Source organism: Rhea americana, unplaced genomic scaffold, assembly GCF_003343005.1.
Source record: "Rhea americana isolate MKP2758 unplaced genomic scaffold, rheAme1 scaffold_175, whole genome shotgun sequence".
Taxonomy (NCBI): Eukaryota; Metazoa; Chordata; class Aves; order Rheiformes; family Rheidae; genus Rhea; species Rhea americana.
The window spans coordinates 384,870-403,950 of NW_028185872.1; the positions used below are offsets into that span (position 1 = coordinate 384,870).

The 19,081-nt window shown below is 38.3% G+C and overlaps 1 protein-coding gene across 1 annotated transcript in view; it reads left to right on the forward strand.

The window, feature by feature from the left end:
• Window positions 1-311: 311 nt before the first annotated feature.
• SPECC1 (sperm antigen with calponin homology and coiled-coil domains 1) overlaps window positions 312-19,081 on the forward strand; it is an 88,050-nt gene continuing 69,280 nt past the window's right edge. The window contains exons 1-3 of the mRNA XM_085301267.1: window positions 312-438; window positions 11,726-11,903; window positions 15,118-15,253. Coding sequence (XP_085157393.1) covers window positions 11,757-11,903; window positions 15,118-15,253 — 283 coding nt within the window. The 5' untranslated portion in view covers window positions 312-438; window positions 11,726-11,756. The remainder of the gene's footprint in view (window positions 439-11,725; window positions 11,904-15,117; window positions 15,254-19,081) is intronic.

The following is a 19,081-nucleotide window of genomic DNA, read 5'->3' on the forward strand; positions in this document are numbered from 1 at the left end:
CTTGATTATGCAGACTAGTCTGGGGCTTATACTCTCTGCCCAGTGTCCAGTTCTGCTCTTGGGATGATGGGATACTGAAAGAAACTCCTCTGCTGCTTTATAGATTGAAGCATCTCTGTGTATTTCAGAGCTGGGGTACAAATGTTTAACTTGCATAAATCCTTCTTGCTTTGATGAAAATAAAATATTTCTCCTTTCCCTGAGTAAGCAAATGTGCATATGTGTGTGCGTGTGTGTGCTGAATGCCAAAGTGCTGGTGAAGCCAGCTTGCTTCCGTATGTGAATCATTTCTCAAGCAGCTCTGTGTCTCGTTGCAATGTGGTTTTCCTCTCAGGGAAGCATTCAAACCCTAAATTTTCAGTCTGGCTTGCACATGCAGTCAGAAGCTAGTGGGAGACAGTTTTCTTTTTAATGCAGAAAAGAGGACAAGCTCCTACTGTAAGTATTTTAATCTCTTTTATTTTTTAAGGTGAGAACTGTATTATCTCTAGCAGTGTTCTGGGGTTAGCAATGTGCCTTAGAGTAAATGGACCTGTCTTGCTCAACAACATTTGTTTGCAGTATTTCATTCTAATTAAAACTAAATTGTGGGAAATGCAAAAAAAAAAGTACATTGCAAACAATGCTGCATAGGCAGAAAATAGCCTGGAGGTGATTTAAAACCATTACAGCAGAAAAAACATATGAGCCTATGAGAGCTAGCTGCTGTATTCTCTTCTCTTCGGCTACATGGAGTTTAGTGACAGAGGGGTTGAAGCTTTCTCTCCGTGACTATTTCTGCTTTCTTCTCTGGGAATTTAGGATTGTGTTCCAACACTTAAACCAAATAGAATCACAAATAAGCTTTCCTCTGCTACTGTATGCTCACATGGCCCAGTGAAGAAAGGGCAGAAAGGAGCAAGCTGCTAAGCAAATCGATTTGGCAGCTAGTTCCTTTGTGGGCGATCAGTGAAAGCGTCAGGAATGTACCAGACTGGTAGCTTCTTACACCATCATAGCAAAGAGCTGTTCAGAATCTCAGCAAGACCCTTTAACTATAATAGTATAACAGTTGGCCTTAAAAATGTACTCTGGACTGAAGCTTGATCATAATAACAATAATAGTTGGTATTTATGTAGCATGTTAGAGCTTTGCAAAGTTGTACAGATGTTAATTAAGTCTTTGTATTTAGCAGTAAAAGATTACCGGTTCTCCTGTATACAGTCTAAGCTCCTCCGTGCCTCATACTTATTTGTTCCCCCTCACCTCCTCTTCCAAAAGGGGCTGTTTTGAGTGTTTTTCTTCAACCCTTTCTAAACTCTAAACTCTTCTCTGCCATTGTAACCTCAGTTGGATAGAGGATATTTGATTTATTGAAATATACTGTCCTTTGTTCACACAAATCTCCTGATAATTACAATAGGGATGCCTCATACTAACACATGCACACAAGTACTACCTCTTCCCTTTCTAGCTCAGCTCTCAAACAATTTCGTTATGCAGCATGCCAAGGCCAATCTTTCAGCCCCTTAGTGATCCCGTAAGACCTGATCATAAACAGTTGATATCACTGTTTAATCTGTTATCTTCCTATGCAATATGAATGTTTTTAAAATGCAGAAGTTTTCTGGTTTCTCTCACAGTTTTGTAATTTACTAATGGTGTCTTCTTTCCAAATAAATCCTTCTGTTAGAAATTCGTACTGCTTGTCATTCGTATAAAAGTTCAAAAGTTCTCGGTTTATTGACTTTATTAAATCAAGACACAATTTGTTACTTTAATGAAGGATAAATATCTCCTTAAGGAATAGCTTTCAGATCTCTATTATTTCTCTGCATTGTAATGAATGGAAAATGGGAGTCAGGGAAACATCCCAGCATGTGGCAATCTGTGGGGCTGCTCACTTGTGAGTTATGTGAGAGATGCGGATTTATTTCATTTTTACTTTGCTTTTCTATGGAGTTCCTTTCCAAAGCACATGAATGATGTTCGTTCATGTTTTTAATCTTTGCAAGTCTGCTGTTTGGTGAATCATTATGATTTTTCCATTTTTATAGACGAAAAATTAAAGCATAGCAAGATTATGTGACTTGTCAGAAGTAGTACAAGAAATCTGTGATGGAACTGAGGGTAGAATCGGGTAGAATCCCGAACCAGTGACTACAATGTCTTCCTTCTTGGCTTTGAGAGGACAGGGAACCACTGGCCTGTGTACATATACCAGTCAGGATTAGCATGTAGCCACATGCTGTTCATCTCTCTGYCATTCAAAAAACATGATTGTTCCTTCTCTCTTTCTCTCTATTTTTATTTTTTACAGAAGTATCTACCTCTTGCGCTATAGAAACATGTAATGATAGGTAATTACCAAGGAAACCCCTTGTTATTTTTTCATTTCTTTAGCAATTACATAGCTCTCGCTCTGTCTAAAATGAAACCTTTTCCTCCTACTTATGAATTGATAAAACAGGAAGTGTTAACTGTATGTGTCACTTGCTTGGTGCTATATTCACTGGGACAGTAATTCAAAGAACTGGATTAATGAGCACTAGCTACCTTGAAATAGCTCTAAAACCATTTTGTTCTCAACTTGCAATACACTGCACATAAATTAAATTAAACCCATTTACTCGGAACAGGGACATACTGAGGAAAGCCCAGAGTGACCTAAATACTTGCAATTATAGCACGATTTTAATCTCCAAAAGCTAGGAAGTTCAGAATCAGTGCATCAGTGTTACTCTTCTTCTATCTTTCCTTTGCCTTAGGTTTCCAAAAGGTGGATAAGAGCACTGTGTAAACTGATATACTTTGTCTGCTTGTCTGCTCAAGTTATAAGGAATTGCAACTAGTGTTCTCCAAAGTCTATACTGTGGAATCACTGTAGTAGTTTTGATGTGACTTGATAAAAATGGGAATTAATTGTATAACCTTTACGTATGCATACAACCATTGCATGATTTAATATACACTATCCCAGACTGAGAATATGTTGCCCCTGCCTGCCGGTATCCAAATGCACGTTGCCACCCTACTCTTACGTGTGGTTTTTATTTTTTATTTTTTTTCTTACATGCATCCATCAGTAATGTGATGAACACGATGCAGAATTACCACATCCAGGTCCACATCTCTGCCTTCAAGTTAGTGAAAGATCATATCAATTTTTTTGTCCTTTTAACTTTACTAAGACAACAATTACATCTACTTAAGTAGATACAGAGAAGCATGGTGGACTCTGTATTGACAGCCAGCATACAGCTGTCCTTCATTTAACTTTTTAAGGTATCATACCATCCAGCTAGTAGTTGCCATTGTTCTTCTGGAGGGCCAGTGAGCATAAAATTGCAGATGAGTTGATATTTTTGTTTCCTTATCCCTATGTTGTTTATATGATCAGGAGTCATAGGGAGGTAGCATAGTTTCTCTGCTGAGATGTGTTATGGTGTCTGGTTAGATAATCAGTGTGAGGAAAGAGGAGGAGGAAATTGAATATCCATGTACAAACAGCATAATTTAAGTTACTGGAAGAAAAGATTCCCAGCCATTTCAGAGTACAGCTTTGGCTTGATCTTAAGCATCAGTTACTGTGCTGGATGACTGTTCCTGGAATTTTATCTGGTGAAGTAGCAAAGCTATATATATATTTTTTATTTCCTCTTATAACTTGCCAGGAATGTGGAACAAGGACAAGAGAAATGCAGCTAAATAAATTCTTTGTCTGTATGCACAAATGAGGGGTTTGTTGTAATTTCTGCTTTGTTTTTCACATCCAGCTGGAAAGTGGGATCTATTTGAGAATAAAACATTCATAAATCCAAAACTCTAGGGAGAATTTCTGTTGGAGAGGGTAGGCAGGAGGCCTCGCTCTGGTCTCATCTATCCATGCCTGGAAAAATCATCAGTGACCTTAATGCTAGCTAGTGGAAGAAAGGAATTATTTTGATCAGTGTTGAGAATTACACAGAGTCCTGCAATAGCTGATCTGGAGTTTGGCAGTTCTGTTGGGATGGTTTAAGAAGCTGAGTTGATGGTCATACACTTTTAATTCACGGCTAGTTGGAACTTTCTTCACTTAGACCATTTCTAGTGTAATTTACTTATCTTTGTAACAATGCAGGGTATTTATTTATGGACCAATAAGTATCTATTTTAGAGAATTATGGAAAAGGCACTTAGGAAATAAGCAAGAAAAGTCTTGAACACAAAAACAAGAACGTGAGGTCCTGTCTTGCTGCTGTAACCACAGGTAAAGTAACTTTATCTTTGGGAGATGCAAGGGAGTTTCTGTTGGCTGTGTGTTTCCTTCAGAGACCACAAAGAGGAAGGGAGAGGAACTGGCTCTGTGCAACAGTTGTTTATACTGTAGAGGAGGGGAACCATGTGCACTATAAAGAAGATTCTCATTTGATCTCATGTAAAAGCTTTCTGCTGAGATTTTTAGAAATCTTACAAAGGAGTTTCTTATGAGGCAATCTTAGCACGATGACGATGCTGAAGATGTGACCATTAAGTTTTATCAGAATCACTGACGATTAAATCCTAAAACTGATGTTTTGTTTTTCTGGTAACTGATATTTCTTCTGTTGACCAACTATGTGATCTTAGGCCTTTATTTCCGGGTATTGTTTTAAATCTAAAAATTATATACATTTTAATATGTTAGAAAAAGCACCTTGATTTTTATTTGCTTAGCTGTATTATTATTCTACACTTTTCTGAGCCCTGCAAAGGTTTTTTGTTGTTGTTGTTTGGGGTTTTTTTGTGTGTGTTAAAAAAACGTTGCCTAAGGCACCCACAAAACCTGTAGAATTTGCCTGGCTGTAGCATGCAGTCTGGACATAAAAATTTCCAAGTAATGTCTTGTCTCATGGTAGTTTACCAGCAAAACATGAAAATTCAGCTGCAAATGAGATGGGAAAGCAAGTCTACTGAGGTAGACCAGAGGAAAAGGCTTCTCAGTGTTTGAGGTCAGGTTTAAAATTGATTCTCTGTTTCTGTGGTCAGCAAAAGTAAGAGGAGCATTAGGGATGAGGTGGTGAGAAATAGCCATATCTTGTTAGTTTATTTTGGATTGACGCTGGATGGAAGACAGTGGTCTGGCTTGTAATATTTTTTTTTTCAGTCCAGTTCTGATGAAAGTTAAACTTTATACCTGCAAAAATCTAGCAAGTGTTACGGATGATGGTTACTTTGAGATAGACTCAAAGACAATCAGAAAACAAGATAATGGAAACTGGAGGAAAAAGAGGATGTGTTAGATACAGAAATACTACACATTGAGTTAAAAGAACAGAGGCTCAAAAGTAGCTGTTAAAGATGAGGAAAAGAGAGTAAAAGAAAGTGGGTTTTTTTTTGTTTGTTTGTTTTTTTTTTTGTTTTTTTTTTTAATTGTTGTTCCAGTATGATTTTTACATAGGTTTTAATCTGTACTATCTACTTTCAAATTGGCAATTACTATGTTGGACTATCAGCTTCCCTGCTTTGTGACCCTGGCTTGATTCCTGATATCAGCTAAGAAATCAAGATAAGTCACATGGAAGCATCTGTCAACCATAAAAACTGTTGTTTAAAATGAATTGATGTGAAAGGCAGCAAAGAATTCTATTTCAACACTAATGGCTATGCTGCCATACAGCTTCCAACACTCCAGTAGGAAATGCTTTATTGCTTTATGGCTTACTGAACTTGTTAGGTATTTCTCTGTTCCAGTTGATAATTTGTCTAAAAATAGCAGAGCTTGATTCAAATTTTAAATGACAAAAATCCAGAAGAGAATCATGCTTTGATTTAATGTGGATGTGTAGTATGGGTTCTGGAATAGTCTAACCCTTCAATGTAGGTGAATTGCAGGAAAATGGCACTGGGAACTGTTTTTATTAACCTGCCAAAGTCACAGACTTCTGTCCTCTGAGAGTCCTATCTGCAATACTGGTACTTCTGATCACATTTTTTCAGAAATGCTGGGCATTTACAGGTCTCAGTGAACCTGCCATCTGCTATATTGCTCTCCAGACCTAGTAATGAGTTTTCATATTTTCTGTTTGTTTGTTTTCCCAAAGCAACTTGAATGATTCTGCTTTAATCTGACTGCCTGTTGAGAGAGTAGTATTACACAGACATGAGCACCAAAATATAATTTATGCAAAGTACAGATGGTATGGATACATTCTGTCTTCAACAGCCAAAAAATAATTTTCCTATGTAATTTCATTTCTGCAAGTATGTTAATGATTTTTATTAACTTGATAGAGTAACTGCTAGTTTTTCTGACCTTGAATTAATATGACTTGTCATCACTTAAGATCAACCTATGTACTCTTTTTACTTACTCAGAGTAAAATAGCCTTTAATACTCAGCAGAATGTGTTTCTTAGAAGTGGAAGTGTTGTACAAGATTGGTATGTTAAACCTTTGGTGGATAGCCAAGCCTTGAGAGCCAAGAAACCTAGCGTTATTTCTGCTGATGACTGCCCATGAGATTTAGGGTAAATTCTCAGACCAGTTTTACTAGCTAGAAAATGGGAATAATTCCAGGCTGGTTCTAAAGATTTTTATTAATAAATGCTTATTTCTTCTAATAAAGAAATGTCTAAGTTCTTAAATAAAACAATAATATTTCAAATAAAATGGGTGGTCTTCCCACTATGCCAGCTTTTATGCTGGCTGCTAAAATAGTCCCCATTGGAGTTTTCCAAATACCCTAAAAATGCCAGTGAGAAAGGATGAGTTATATATCATGGCCTGAATCTTTAAAGGACTGTGACTCAGATATCTGCAGGGAATTCAGAGGATTGCTGAGAAGAAAAAGCTTTGTCAGGACCAGCTTTCCATTTTTATAAACTCTCCAACAAACTCCCATTTGCTGCACCTAATTCAGAAGAGATAGGTATTCAAACACCAACAGTTTCGAGTTTAAAAATAACACATGCAGTCTCATTCTGAAGTTTGCTCCAAGTAGAATTGATTTTGCTGCTTTGAAACATGTTCTTGGCATGAACTCCAATTTACTTCAGCATGGGACTGCTTCTTATCTTCAATTTATAAATGTTTTCGGAGTACAGCTCCAAGCAGAGTATGCTACAGTGATTTAATTGTTGCCCACTATTGACCTGCTCTTGCTGATGCAACGGAAAGGCTTTGAATTTTGGGAGTGTGACATTCTGCTTGCTTCCTAAGGAAAGTTCCCTGTGAAATGTGAAGAAAGAAATGAGAAGCAGAATCATATTGCTCCAGGTATTGCTTATAGACTCATCTTCAGGGAGACTGAACACAAGCATGTTTCAACTGAAGCATATTGTGGCATAATGAGTATAAAACTAGGGATTTTGTCATTGTATTTGCAAAAAACAGCTTGACTGCATCTCTTGTGAAAAGCTTTTTTTTCTGCTGTTTTCTCTCTTTCAGATTTCTCTGTCAGTATCCTAGAAATCAAGTCATAATCTCTCTGGGCTCCTTTTAGAAGGAGATGCTGATATCTATTGTAAATATAGTAGGTTTACTTCGATCAGCGTATTCTAAAGCCACTGGGAGCCATTACCTGTTGGCAGCTTCACAGATACAGAAGTGCAGGATTTGGAATATCATGTACAAAAGCATGTTGAACAATAGTCTCTGTCACAGTAATTACGATGTGAATACGTATATGCGACCTTTGTCCTGACCTGTGAAAGGGACAATTCTCAAGATCCATTCAGCTGTGATAAAAACTTAATGGTGATCCTGTTCCCAAGCTGTTATTCAGGATGATTTGTGACAGTGATTGGCTACTTTCAAAGCGATTTCTACAASCTCAGAAGGATGGTCTCTGCAAGCCGATGTTCTCAACCTCACCCTGAAAAATGCTGTCAAGGAAGCAGAGGCTGCCGTGTAGTGTTTGTACTGCTCAGACAAACTGCTGCCTAGTTTAAGATTTGGGACAATTCAAGGTTTTGTCTTTTAACCTGAATGTCTTCAGAATAGCCATCTGTTACCTGTGGCTTCTATTAGTAGCACTCAATCCCTTACACTGTTTCTTTTTTCAGCGTATTTGTTTCTCCACAAATATTTTCCTTTTTTATCTTTCCAGACTTGAAAATTATTTTAGTTTTTAATCATTCACCTATACCAAATGGTGGGCTTGAGCCAACTGGATAAAAGCTGCATAAGACAGTTTCTTTTATACAAACTATTACAAACTCTGCCCACACATACTGTTTCTATGCAAGRATCAGAGAAACTTTTTTTTTTYCTTAATGTCCTATTTCCTAAATGCTAACTGACTGCTGCTGTTTTATGTATCTAAGCTAATACTTTGCTTGACAGTTCATTGCTGACTAGACAGCTAAGCCCCTCAATGCGTAATGAGCCGTTCCGTGGTACGTAACTTCTGGGGGTTTCCGTCATTCCAACCACCTGCGGCTTCACTGAAGCTTTGTTTGTTTGTTTTCTTGTAATATGGTAAATTAAATTTGGAGGAGAAGAAAAACTGGTGTTGATTGTGTGACTATATTTCCTGCCCTCAGCAAAAAATAGCAGGACATTATTTCCTCTTGGAGAGCAGTTTTATTTTGTGCTCCTCCTGAAGCAGTACTTCTAATAACTCAGATTTGTGTCACTGAGGAATGAAAGCAGCTTAAGATGTCTGTGACCTGCCTTTATTCTTTGAAGTACATATAAGGCTTGTGAAAAGTATTGGAGTCCCGCTTCAGAGATTTAAAACCTTTTACCTACAGCGCAGGTTCAGGTTAGCCAATTATATGAGAAGCCTTTCCTCCGTATTTTATAGATGATTATTCATATATAAATACATGGAAAACCAATAAACAATTTTGGTTTGATCTGTTTGATATGGCAAAATATTATTAAATCTACATGGCACATAATTCAGCTATCGTTCCATGATAAAGTCACTTTACTTCAGGCTTCTGGCTGCGTTTTTTGAGGTTTACTTTAGCACTATCTCCTTTTACATCTAATATTATGGTATAATGAACCTACCACTCCACTGGAACTCTATAATGCCATGGACGACTCAAGATTAAATTCTTCTGGATATCAAGAAAAAGCATCTGTGCAGTTCACAGCAGGAAAGTATGAGATACAGGAATGTATGAGATATAGTTATGAAGAAATCCAGAGAGAATAATGAGGCAAAAATATGTGTGCAGCCACTGGATCTGTAAAACCCCAAATCTGCATAATTTGGAGATCTAATCAGTGAGATAGTTTGCATGTGCAGTTGCTTGGTCATTCATATAATTACTGTGAACCATATGTCCATTAAAAAAAAATTTTATTAAATATATGTAAAGCATCAAAGATTGTTAAGGTAAATCATGAACTGTGGGAATGCTAAATGAATGTTATTGTGATACAATTTACATAATCTGTCAATGCTTTAAAAAAAGAGTCAAGTGATCACAATCCTCAACAAAGGCTGTGAAGCTTTCTCCTCTAATAAGATCAGGTGTTGGCCCCATACAGTATGTGTTGAGAATTTTAATGAATTAATGAATATACTTAGTAAAAATAAATAAATAAATGTTGCTAGTTATTAGGAGCTGACAGGTTAGAACTGCGGAGAAAGCAGACAGCCATTCCTGCAAATGCACCAAGGCTAAATACAGGGAATGTCACTTGCTCCCTTTGTTCTCTGCAGAACGGCAGCAGAGCACTTGACGTTCCCCTGTGCCTCTGTGCAGCAAACCCCTTCGTAAACAGACCTCCGTGGCACCTGGAAGGGGCTGTCAGATCTCACTATGAGTTGGCCCCAGACAGATTTGTTTCCCATGAGTTCAGCGAGTGTTCTTATTTGAGAATGTGAAATAACATGTAAAGCAAATTGTGAGATTAAAAAAAAAATGTAATCAAAGCCCTTCTACTCATTCAGCCAGGAAGAAATTTTGATTTTTGTGTCTCTGTCAAAAGATATCCAAGTTCACACTGGTCTATTTGGACTCTTAGGTGATAAAACAATATATTTACTTATATTTAGTCCGTTCCCCTAGCGGAGACAGCTAGGTTGATCTCTTTGTTTGTTTTGCTCACCTGTCTAACAGTCAAGAAACAAATTAGCTCTTGCCTATGTGAGACTGATAGGCAGCTACATCCTGTGTCTATTTTAGAAAATGAGGCTGCAGAACAAAAATGTTGATCATACTGAAGTGGGGGAAGGGAGGAGACATCAGGCAATCTCCACCCCCTGCACTCCCACTCCAGCAGTGGCTGGGGAGACCTATAAAAAACAAATTATTTATTTTACTCTGGTTTGAATGAGGCCATGGCTGCTGAAAGTTTATAGATTTAGATCTATAAGAGTTGAGCTAGGTATTTATCTAGCAGCAGTCTACCTACTGAGGGAAATGGACTAGCTGTTCTGGCTGGCAAATGGAATTTATTCATCTAAATCCAAAAAAAAGAAATTTGCTTCTATTTACTGATTCTTGGCAGGATTTATCTGTTGCATAAGCTTATCTCTGAGGAATACTGAATCTACTTTTTTTTCTTTGCAAGGAAGTTGATGTTTTTTACCATGTTTTGTAAATCTTGGTATTGTGAAACACCTTTTTATCCCTGTAGCAACAACAGTTGCTACTTCTCTAGAAAAATTTGATAAAGATGCAACATTTTCCATACAACAAGGAAACTTGCTTCTCATATGACTTTTTTAGAAGTGAATGCTATTTCAGTTGAAGATGCTGGATCTGAGAGTAAGAGAGGTAGTTTTCTTTTTYYYYCCCCCAAGGATGTCTTGAATGCTGTGGATCTTTGCACTTAAATGTTCTCAGTGATTCTTTTGTTGTGCTTCAGYATTTGTGGGTGTTCTGCATGTGGCTGATAAGAGGTCTCTGACTTACACGGTACTTGCGCTTCCTAARGTTGTTAAAATCTAGAATTTCTATGCTATAGACACTTGTCTGTTAGTGCATAAACAAACTAATTTAGTATTAGAATAGGTAAGGGACAGTTCTAAACTACTGATGATTTCTGTTTGTTCCTGACCTGACCTGAACCTGTCATGACCACACTTCTGTGTCTTCAGGCAGTACAGTCCACAGCTTCTAAGTATGGGTGAAAAACTTCTGCTTAAGTGTTTTCCTTCACAGGAAAAACAAAAATGGAAAGAAATCTAGATTCTGAATTTAAAATGTACTGCTGTTTAAAACATTTGGTGACTTGGAATTTGACTTTAAAGTATCTTTAATTAGGGTATGTGCTTTTAGTGGGGGACCCAAGCATGCATTGTTACACCKTATTTATATGAAACAGATAATATATTGAGGGAGTCCTTTTCCATTGCAAAAAGTCATCATTTTGTCCTGTAGTGCCATACTGTTGAACCAAATGGGCGAGACCCATTTTGTGAGTCTGAAGCTGTTATATTAAGAATAAGGAAGATGATGCTTGCATTTATACCTCTTTTCAGTCTGAAAGAAGCAATTTCTTTGCATAACGTGGAACAGATTGCAGGTTCCTCACTTCCCTTTTTAATATTGGAATTACAGTTGCAGTTGATTGAATGTGTCAGCAAAAATCACTGTTCCCTCTGCATTGTTTCATGTTATCAGTCAGTATTAAAAATCTAAGTGGCTACAGTTCACTTTGTAGGATTCTCCAGGCTGGGTTTTGTAAAAGTTTAAAAGTGGAAAGAAAGTTTAGTTTGTCCTTTTTAGCCCTTTAAACTGTTGCCAGATATCTCTGGTTCTCTATTTAGTGTCCTGCTGCTATGAAGTCTATTTTTTCATACTTTTTTTTTTTCTTAAGTAATCTGCAGATTGAATTATCTGGAAAGAAAATGAAGAGCACTGCCAGGCCTTGGAGTGCAATGGCAAAGCAAGGGAGTCATGGAGTTGACCGAGCAAAATCACTTTCCACCACCTCAGCAGGAATGAAGACCTCCAAGTCCTCAACTTCGCTTGCCTTTGAATCTCGGCTTACCAAGGTACTAACCAGTGACAACTGCGCAAGCAGTGCAGCCTGGTTCCAGGCTAAAGCTTTGTTTAGTCCTGGAACATCATGACACTTTGAGGTTTGGAGTGGGCTCAGCCACTTTGTTAACCACAGAGAGATTATAGTGTAGTGTGCTGTATATTAGACTTAGGTATATTTCTGAAAATACCTTGTACGTGGTAGAGGAGATACTGTATGTATACAAGGCATGAGTGGGTTCTGTTTCAGTCTGTGTGCCAAGGAATTTCCCTAACTTTGAAGACTGAGAAAAATAAATGACATTCTTAGCTCAACTGATAATAACACATGTAAAGAAATTTAAAGAGATTTATTAATGGACATATACAATTCCTAAAAATCTGTACTTCTCTTCCACCAAGGCAAAATATATTAGCAAAAAAATTCCATGCAAAAGAACACAAGCATTGTATGAAGCCTGTTTTTCCATGTAGACATCTTTCAAAAATAGCAGCAACTTCTGCCAAAGTAGTATTTTTAAGAAAATAGACTAATACATCTGAAATGCTGCTGTATCTGTATGCTTGTAGCCAGCAAACAAAAATAACCTTGTGGTCGAAATACAAACCAAGATAATGGTGGTGAAAGAGAGTATAGGCTTTCTGTTTATAACTCTTTTCAATAGTAAAGCTTGGTATACAATACATAACAAGGTACAACGTTTTAATCAACAGGAAATCTAATGATGATTATTTTTCACAGCTTCTCAAGCACAGGATTAATTTACTTAACTTGCTTTCCAGGCTCCCGGATGCTCCAAGCATCTTATCAATAGGATATTTCAGCTTGGGGCTCCAGGCAAGTTATGGTTGTCATTGAAGTRTTTGCTGTATGGGTGAGGCAAGCATCTCTGAGGGAACACTCTTGAAGTGGCTGATGCAGGAAAGCTAGGGAAGCTGTTATGGTTGATTTGTATATGATGTTAAATGTAGAGGGTTGTCTTTCTAGTTACAGCTAAGGTCTTCACATTCTTGTTCATCTGCAAAGGCAGGATCATCAGAGTAGCCTTTCTGAAGAAACAGATTTAGAAAGAGGTAGCACCGTTTCTGCTGTGAAAGAGAGCATATTGAAAAGGCCACTTTAGAGAGGCTCTAGAGGGCCTTTTCTAAAGATCTAAAAATCAGATTGTTCTGTTTTGCTTCTAAGGGTGAGCTGGCAAAAGCTCTGCCAGAAGGCAAAGCTGTCTGGCTTTCTGGAGCAGATCAACACTTTGGCTGTTGCAACTTACATGCTCCAGGGTCCAGGAAACCACAGACTGAGTCAGAGGAAGAGATGAAAGGGAGAAAGAATTSGAGTCAAGAGAGAGATTTCATTTTGCTTAAAGATTTTTACATTCAGGAACCACTAAATGTGGAGTATTCTCTTTTCATGTAACTTGAGCAGTGGTTTTCAGCCTGTGGTTCGTTGGACCCTCTGGGCGTCACTGGACAGCTTCTAAGGAAGTGGGTTTTGATCTGTGGAAACAGTTAAACTGAAAAACATTGAAAAGCACTGCTCTAAAGAGACTCCACAGAGCCTTGGTCTTTTAAAATGCTTAAAATATTTCTCTTCAGGGTAGTAATTAGAGGYTGTTATGGAGGTACACAAATGGGGAAGCAGCTGACCAAATTCTGAGACAAATTACTTCTTCCACTTGGTGATGCAACATCATTTCAGTGTCTCTGTGTGTTCATGGTGCTTGAATACCACTGACTTACYGAGTACATGCTTAAAGTAAGCCTGGATTTACCTCCCATAAAACCGCACAGAACAATGGTCCCTTGATTTGTCACATACAATAAACCTCACGAAGCAAATTATAGTGTTATCAGCTAATATTTTGGAGGAAAAAAGTCCTGTAAAATATCCAGTAAAGCAGACATTTTTCCTTCTTCCAAATTTACAAAATATATCAGTATTATATGTAATAATCTTTAGAATTCTGCAAAATTCTGAGCAAYTGTGTGTTTCTCTGCTGTGAATGGTTTACTTGGTGGTCACATGAACAAAAAACTTTTTTGTGAATAGATAGCATTAGCTCCCACTATAACATCATTCGTTGCTTTTCAATAAACAAAGACACTAAATAGCAGWAATTATGCCATGTTTAAGAAGAGGGATTTCCCATTGATAATTGTGTAAGATCTTGTACTGGCTACTCTTTCATTTTAGTGCAGCAGCCTTACCTCCTCAGCTGAATGATTTTAGGGTTTTGGCTTGGTCCCCAGCGTGTTCTTTGTGCATATCACAAAGGCCAGTTTATGATGCCACAAAGTTTGGTGATTCTTGTTTGGCAGAAATACAGGAAGGAGTTGGCAGGCACTTGTTACTGCAATAGCTCAGACCTCCCATAAGAAGATCTGAGGTCACCATTAGGGCAAAACAGCACGATCCTAAATGAGGAATGAAAAAGCAGGAGATCCAGTTAGGACTGATATTTTTTAGTGACAGACAGATTAAGTGAGGGGCTAGTTATTTCCTGCTTTGATGTACTCTGTGTGTTGGGCTCTACAGCTGGCATTTGTGCACAGAGGCCTAAATACCTTAGTAAATGTAATCCAGTTGTGAAATATGATGACTGCYGTTCAGAGCAATATCTGAGAAGCATAAGTTGCCAACAGTCTATTCCTGTAGACTATTTTCTTCTGCCTTCTCAGCTGTTTGCATTTTTGTGATTCACCATCAGGCCTGTACTGTCTCTTAGCCAGCTTCATGGAAATCTACAATGCTATACAAAACTCCTCTTTCTTAGTTCTCCTTCTATTTCTTTCAATTTTGTATTAGTGGTATGAAATTTTTAGTATGTAAGAACAGTATATAGGAAGTCAAATTCATATATGAATGTACTGGGACAATTATGCCTTCTGAGTGTTYGAGTTAAATTTATTAAATTTCATTTCTTTCTTGGCCAATGGGATGTTATCAAGTGTCTTGGTCCAAAGAGAGAAAAATACAGCTGCTCGTTGATGCTAAGGTGAGGGGGGGAGCTCTCTTAATTGGCAGAAGGACATTCTGCYCCTTTAAAATCATAGGAAATAATATCTAAATACTGTTGCTAAAGAAATATTTCCGTTGGATGATTTTTCTGAAAATGTTCCTTTTCTCCCAGAATCTTGGCATTTTTTTTCTTCATCATCATACTCTAATGAATTAGCTGATGGGTCTAGCCAAGATCTTAATCTTTTGCTCACAAAATCTCTTTCTTACAGCTGAAGAGRGCAAGCAGTGATGATATGCTTACAAAACCGGGGATGACAACAGCTTCTGGAGTCTCTAGACTGAAGAAGACTATTACAACTGGTGCAATTTCTGAGCTTGCTGAGAGTCGACTGAAGCCCAGCACAGGTAGATACAAAGATACTGGAAGACAGTGTACTTTATACAAAATTTGCTGTAAGTGTCACTTGGTTTGCCAGAAACCTAGCTGAGTTTTCCATATCATCTATCTTGTAGCACAGCAAACCTTCCTACTGTAATATTCAGCATCTCAGAAGACATGCACTGTACTTTGTAGGCTGGCTTTTCAGTGTATTCTATGCCCCTCAAGTGATCTACCACAGGATTAAAGATAAGAAAGGGCAGAAGCTTTCCCAAATTTGGTCTCAACAGAAGACTTGGCTAGTCTGCAGTGACTAGTCATTAGCAAAATTAAACTATTCCTCTAAAAAAAGGAGGTTTTCCTATATTAGAGAATATTCTTCAATTTTAATCTTATAAAGCTTTCCAAAAAAAGTAAATCATTTGTCTTTTAGGAAAAAGGCAACAGAAAAAAWTAGAGGGAAAAGTATGAAGATAGCAGAAACATAGTTTTCCCTGTTCTGTATGCCTTTGTTGTCTGATTTTAATTCATTATATACATTGTCTTATTGACTTCAGATTTGAAGGTCATTTTTGTTACTTAACAATGAAATAAAGATCTGTAAATGCCACCAATTCATAGCAAGTATGTTGTAAATTTGTATAGTAGGCAGAATCTTTTTCTTGACTTCCAGCAGACAGAGGATTGGAAATGACCTCTGCATCATTAAATTCAATTTTCTGTTAGTTTCCTAGAAAGAAATTCATTAAGTCCCCCCTTCAGATTCCTGTATTTCGGGCCAGTTGCACATTGTTTCTCCAGCAGTGAGGGAGTAAAGGCACGATAACTCCTGTCAGTGCAGCTCAGGAACTCTTTAAGCTGCCGGAGGTTTCTAGGAGCCGTTCGGGAGCGGAGCGGCCCGGCCTGAGCTGAGCGGCCCGCGGCCCAGCCCGGCCGAGTCCCCGAGCGGCCACGCGGTGGCGCTGGCGGCCCGGCCCGGCCTGAGCGCGCCCGTAGCAGGGGTGACGTTAGTGGGACCCAGCTCACTGCCTGGCACTGCAAACCACCAGTCACAGAGCGGCCTTCTTAATGTTCGCTGCATATCAATAGAATATTCTCTTCTCCCTCTGCTGCTTGAGCAGCACAGTTACCCTGCTGTCCGGGCACCACCGCAGACAAAAGGAAAAAGAGCCAACCCGAGCATCTTCATGTAGAGTCCGTGTTCCTAAGCTACTTCTTGGCATGCTCTCTCCCTCAGCGTTAGCCCCCTCAGCTTCTTCCCATTGGTTTCAGCTCTAAGCTTGTTTCTAAAGGCAGAGACACCATCTGCATACCAAGGGCTTCTGTGCAAACAGTCTGCTTTCCCCCAGGAGCTCAGCAAATGCTTGCTTTTGTCTGCTCTCTGGTGGCATTTCCAAGGGAATGTGAGATCTTATTAAATTTGACCATGACCTCCATAATTGTCACAGCCTCTGCAGGCTATGGTGTGCAAGCAAGGAACAGAGCTATGTTACTGACCAGAAACAGATTAAAAAAAAAAAATCTTTATATACTTTCCCCCACCACACATGTACACGCATGCACCAGCTAAGTGGTGCATATTGTAACAGTATAAATGATTCATAGTAATGTAAATACAGATCCTGTTGTGCAGTTAATCTGGGTCTAGATAATCAAATATAATAATGTTTAGTTGCATCCAAAGGCATTCAAGATTCATCAGCCAATAAAGAGCCATAATATTGGCAAAAGATGCTTGGGGAGGGGCAATGAGAGGAGAAGAAAATCTGTTCAGATGATGCAGCATAGGATCCTGGGAATGCAGCCAGAGAAATAGCACTGTAGGGAGTCCAGAATGGGATACACTTGTCAGATATAAAAATAAAAGCACTGGAATAGAGAGCCCCCTTCTGCATGCACGTATAATTGGGAGTGGGGAGGAATAAGATTTATGATGATTACTATTTTAAAYACAAAGGGTAGAATGCTTTATGGAGGTCAAGTTACATTTGGATACTATTTTGCCAACTTAAATTACATCATTAGGACTCATATATTCCTTTGCATTAACATGTATAGAAGTATGAATGATAATATTAATGCTGAGCAAAATAATACAAGTATGGGGCTATGTATATTGCACAGATAAGCAGTAAGTATAGATGTGTTATTCCTCTAAAATTCCTTTCRGTCTAGAACTGGCCCAGATCTTATAGGTGCTATCTACAGATATACATGTGCTGAATATCTGAATTTTCACAGTTGTTCCATAWGCCAAAGGGATGCTTAGAAATCACTATCATGGCCACTGAAAGGTGCTAGATAGTAGGACAGAAGATGTTCCTGGGAACATCAAGTAGAGAGAACAGCAGAGGCAGTTACCRTGCTTTATTGAAATGGCATTCCAGGTAGTCTCTGGTTGTGATCAAGACTAAGCTGCAACACTAACTGACTGTGGAACTGATCTAACCAAGAATATTCCTGTAGCTGGAAAATACAGATGTTTGTGTGCACAGCCAACTGTGCAGATCTTGGAATTTTATTCTGAAACCACTCTCTGGCTTCTCCAGTCGCCTTCAATGGTTCTGCCTTTTTGTTTCATGTATTAGCTGGAGACGTTATAGGGTTTCCTCCCGCCCTTTTCTGCTTGTTAACATTGAGCTTTYTTTGTTATCCAACTGAGTGACTTGATTATTTTACTGAAAGGATAGTATATTAGTTCCAGCTACATTCTAGAGGCACTCAGTTGGTATTGTGTGAGAGAAATTAAAAGAAACAAGTTACGGGGTGGGTGGGGGGAAGCTTAGACTGCTTTCTTCTTTGGGTGTGACTGTCYGACATTTGTGTGTTGACCTTCAGTGATAGCACGTGTTCCAAATGCTGCTGCTGATAAATAATTGACACAACCTTGCTTGTTTAAAATAGGTTCGTTAGTATGCTGCCCTTGGTGGAGTTTAAGCCATTCATTCTTGCCTTTTGCTGACATACACTACCCTGTCAGCCTTGTTGGAAGCTAATGCAGTAAATCACAAGCAACTTAAAGGAGGATGAGGCCAATCTCATGTCTCTATTCTTGGCAAGTAGAGTTCAGCAAATGGAACTGGAGATGGACTTTGGCTGGAAGTTCTGTGCTGTGATGTTTGGCTTCGTAACTGCTTGGCAGTTTTGAAACTTAAAGTAATGGGAAATGACATGCAGAGAGAGTTCGCTTGGACTCAGCTTCCTTATCCACAGTGTTATATCTTTCCATGTACTGTCCTGAAGTAGCACTTTGATTTTATGTTAAAACGAAACTTACAGAGCTATTGCATTGCTTTTAATGTTCTAGCAGAAGAAAAAGAACTGGAAAAATTGCAAAACAGGAGAAAGACAAGGAAGAGATTGTTAATCTTTTAAAATGTTTATTTTTAAGGCATGTACTTGTGAAGCCATCCAATCATGAAGCCAAGTAGTAAATAAATTGTTTTACAGTGTTTAAAAAGAGAAATATCTATGTGAGTAACTAGGAATCCCTTCTTCTCCTTAAATTTCAGGATTACAGCAAATCAGAGATTTTCAGATTCTGACACTTTGAAGTTTACAAAGCAAATAACCTTAAACTCTGCTATTTCACAGTCGGAGAATTTCAAAATCCCTTATGTGATCATTTACTTTTCTTGAAGAGCATTACATGGTAGCAGCAGTATGCAGATGGAAAATTTGAGATTTAGAGAGGTGAAATTACTTGCTCAGTGAACCCTGGAGATCATGCTAAATGCTGACTCTTAGTTCTCTGTCACTCCCTACAAACTCCCAATTCAAGAACTTTCTGAAACTCCCTCAAGGCTGTCTAGTTTAATCATGTTTAATCATACTTCCTAGCTGTTATTTCATTG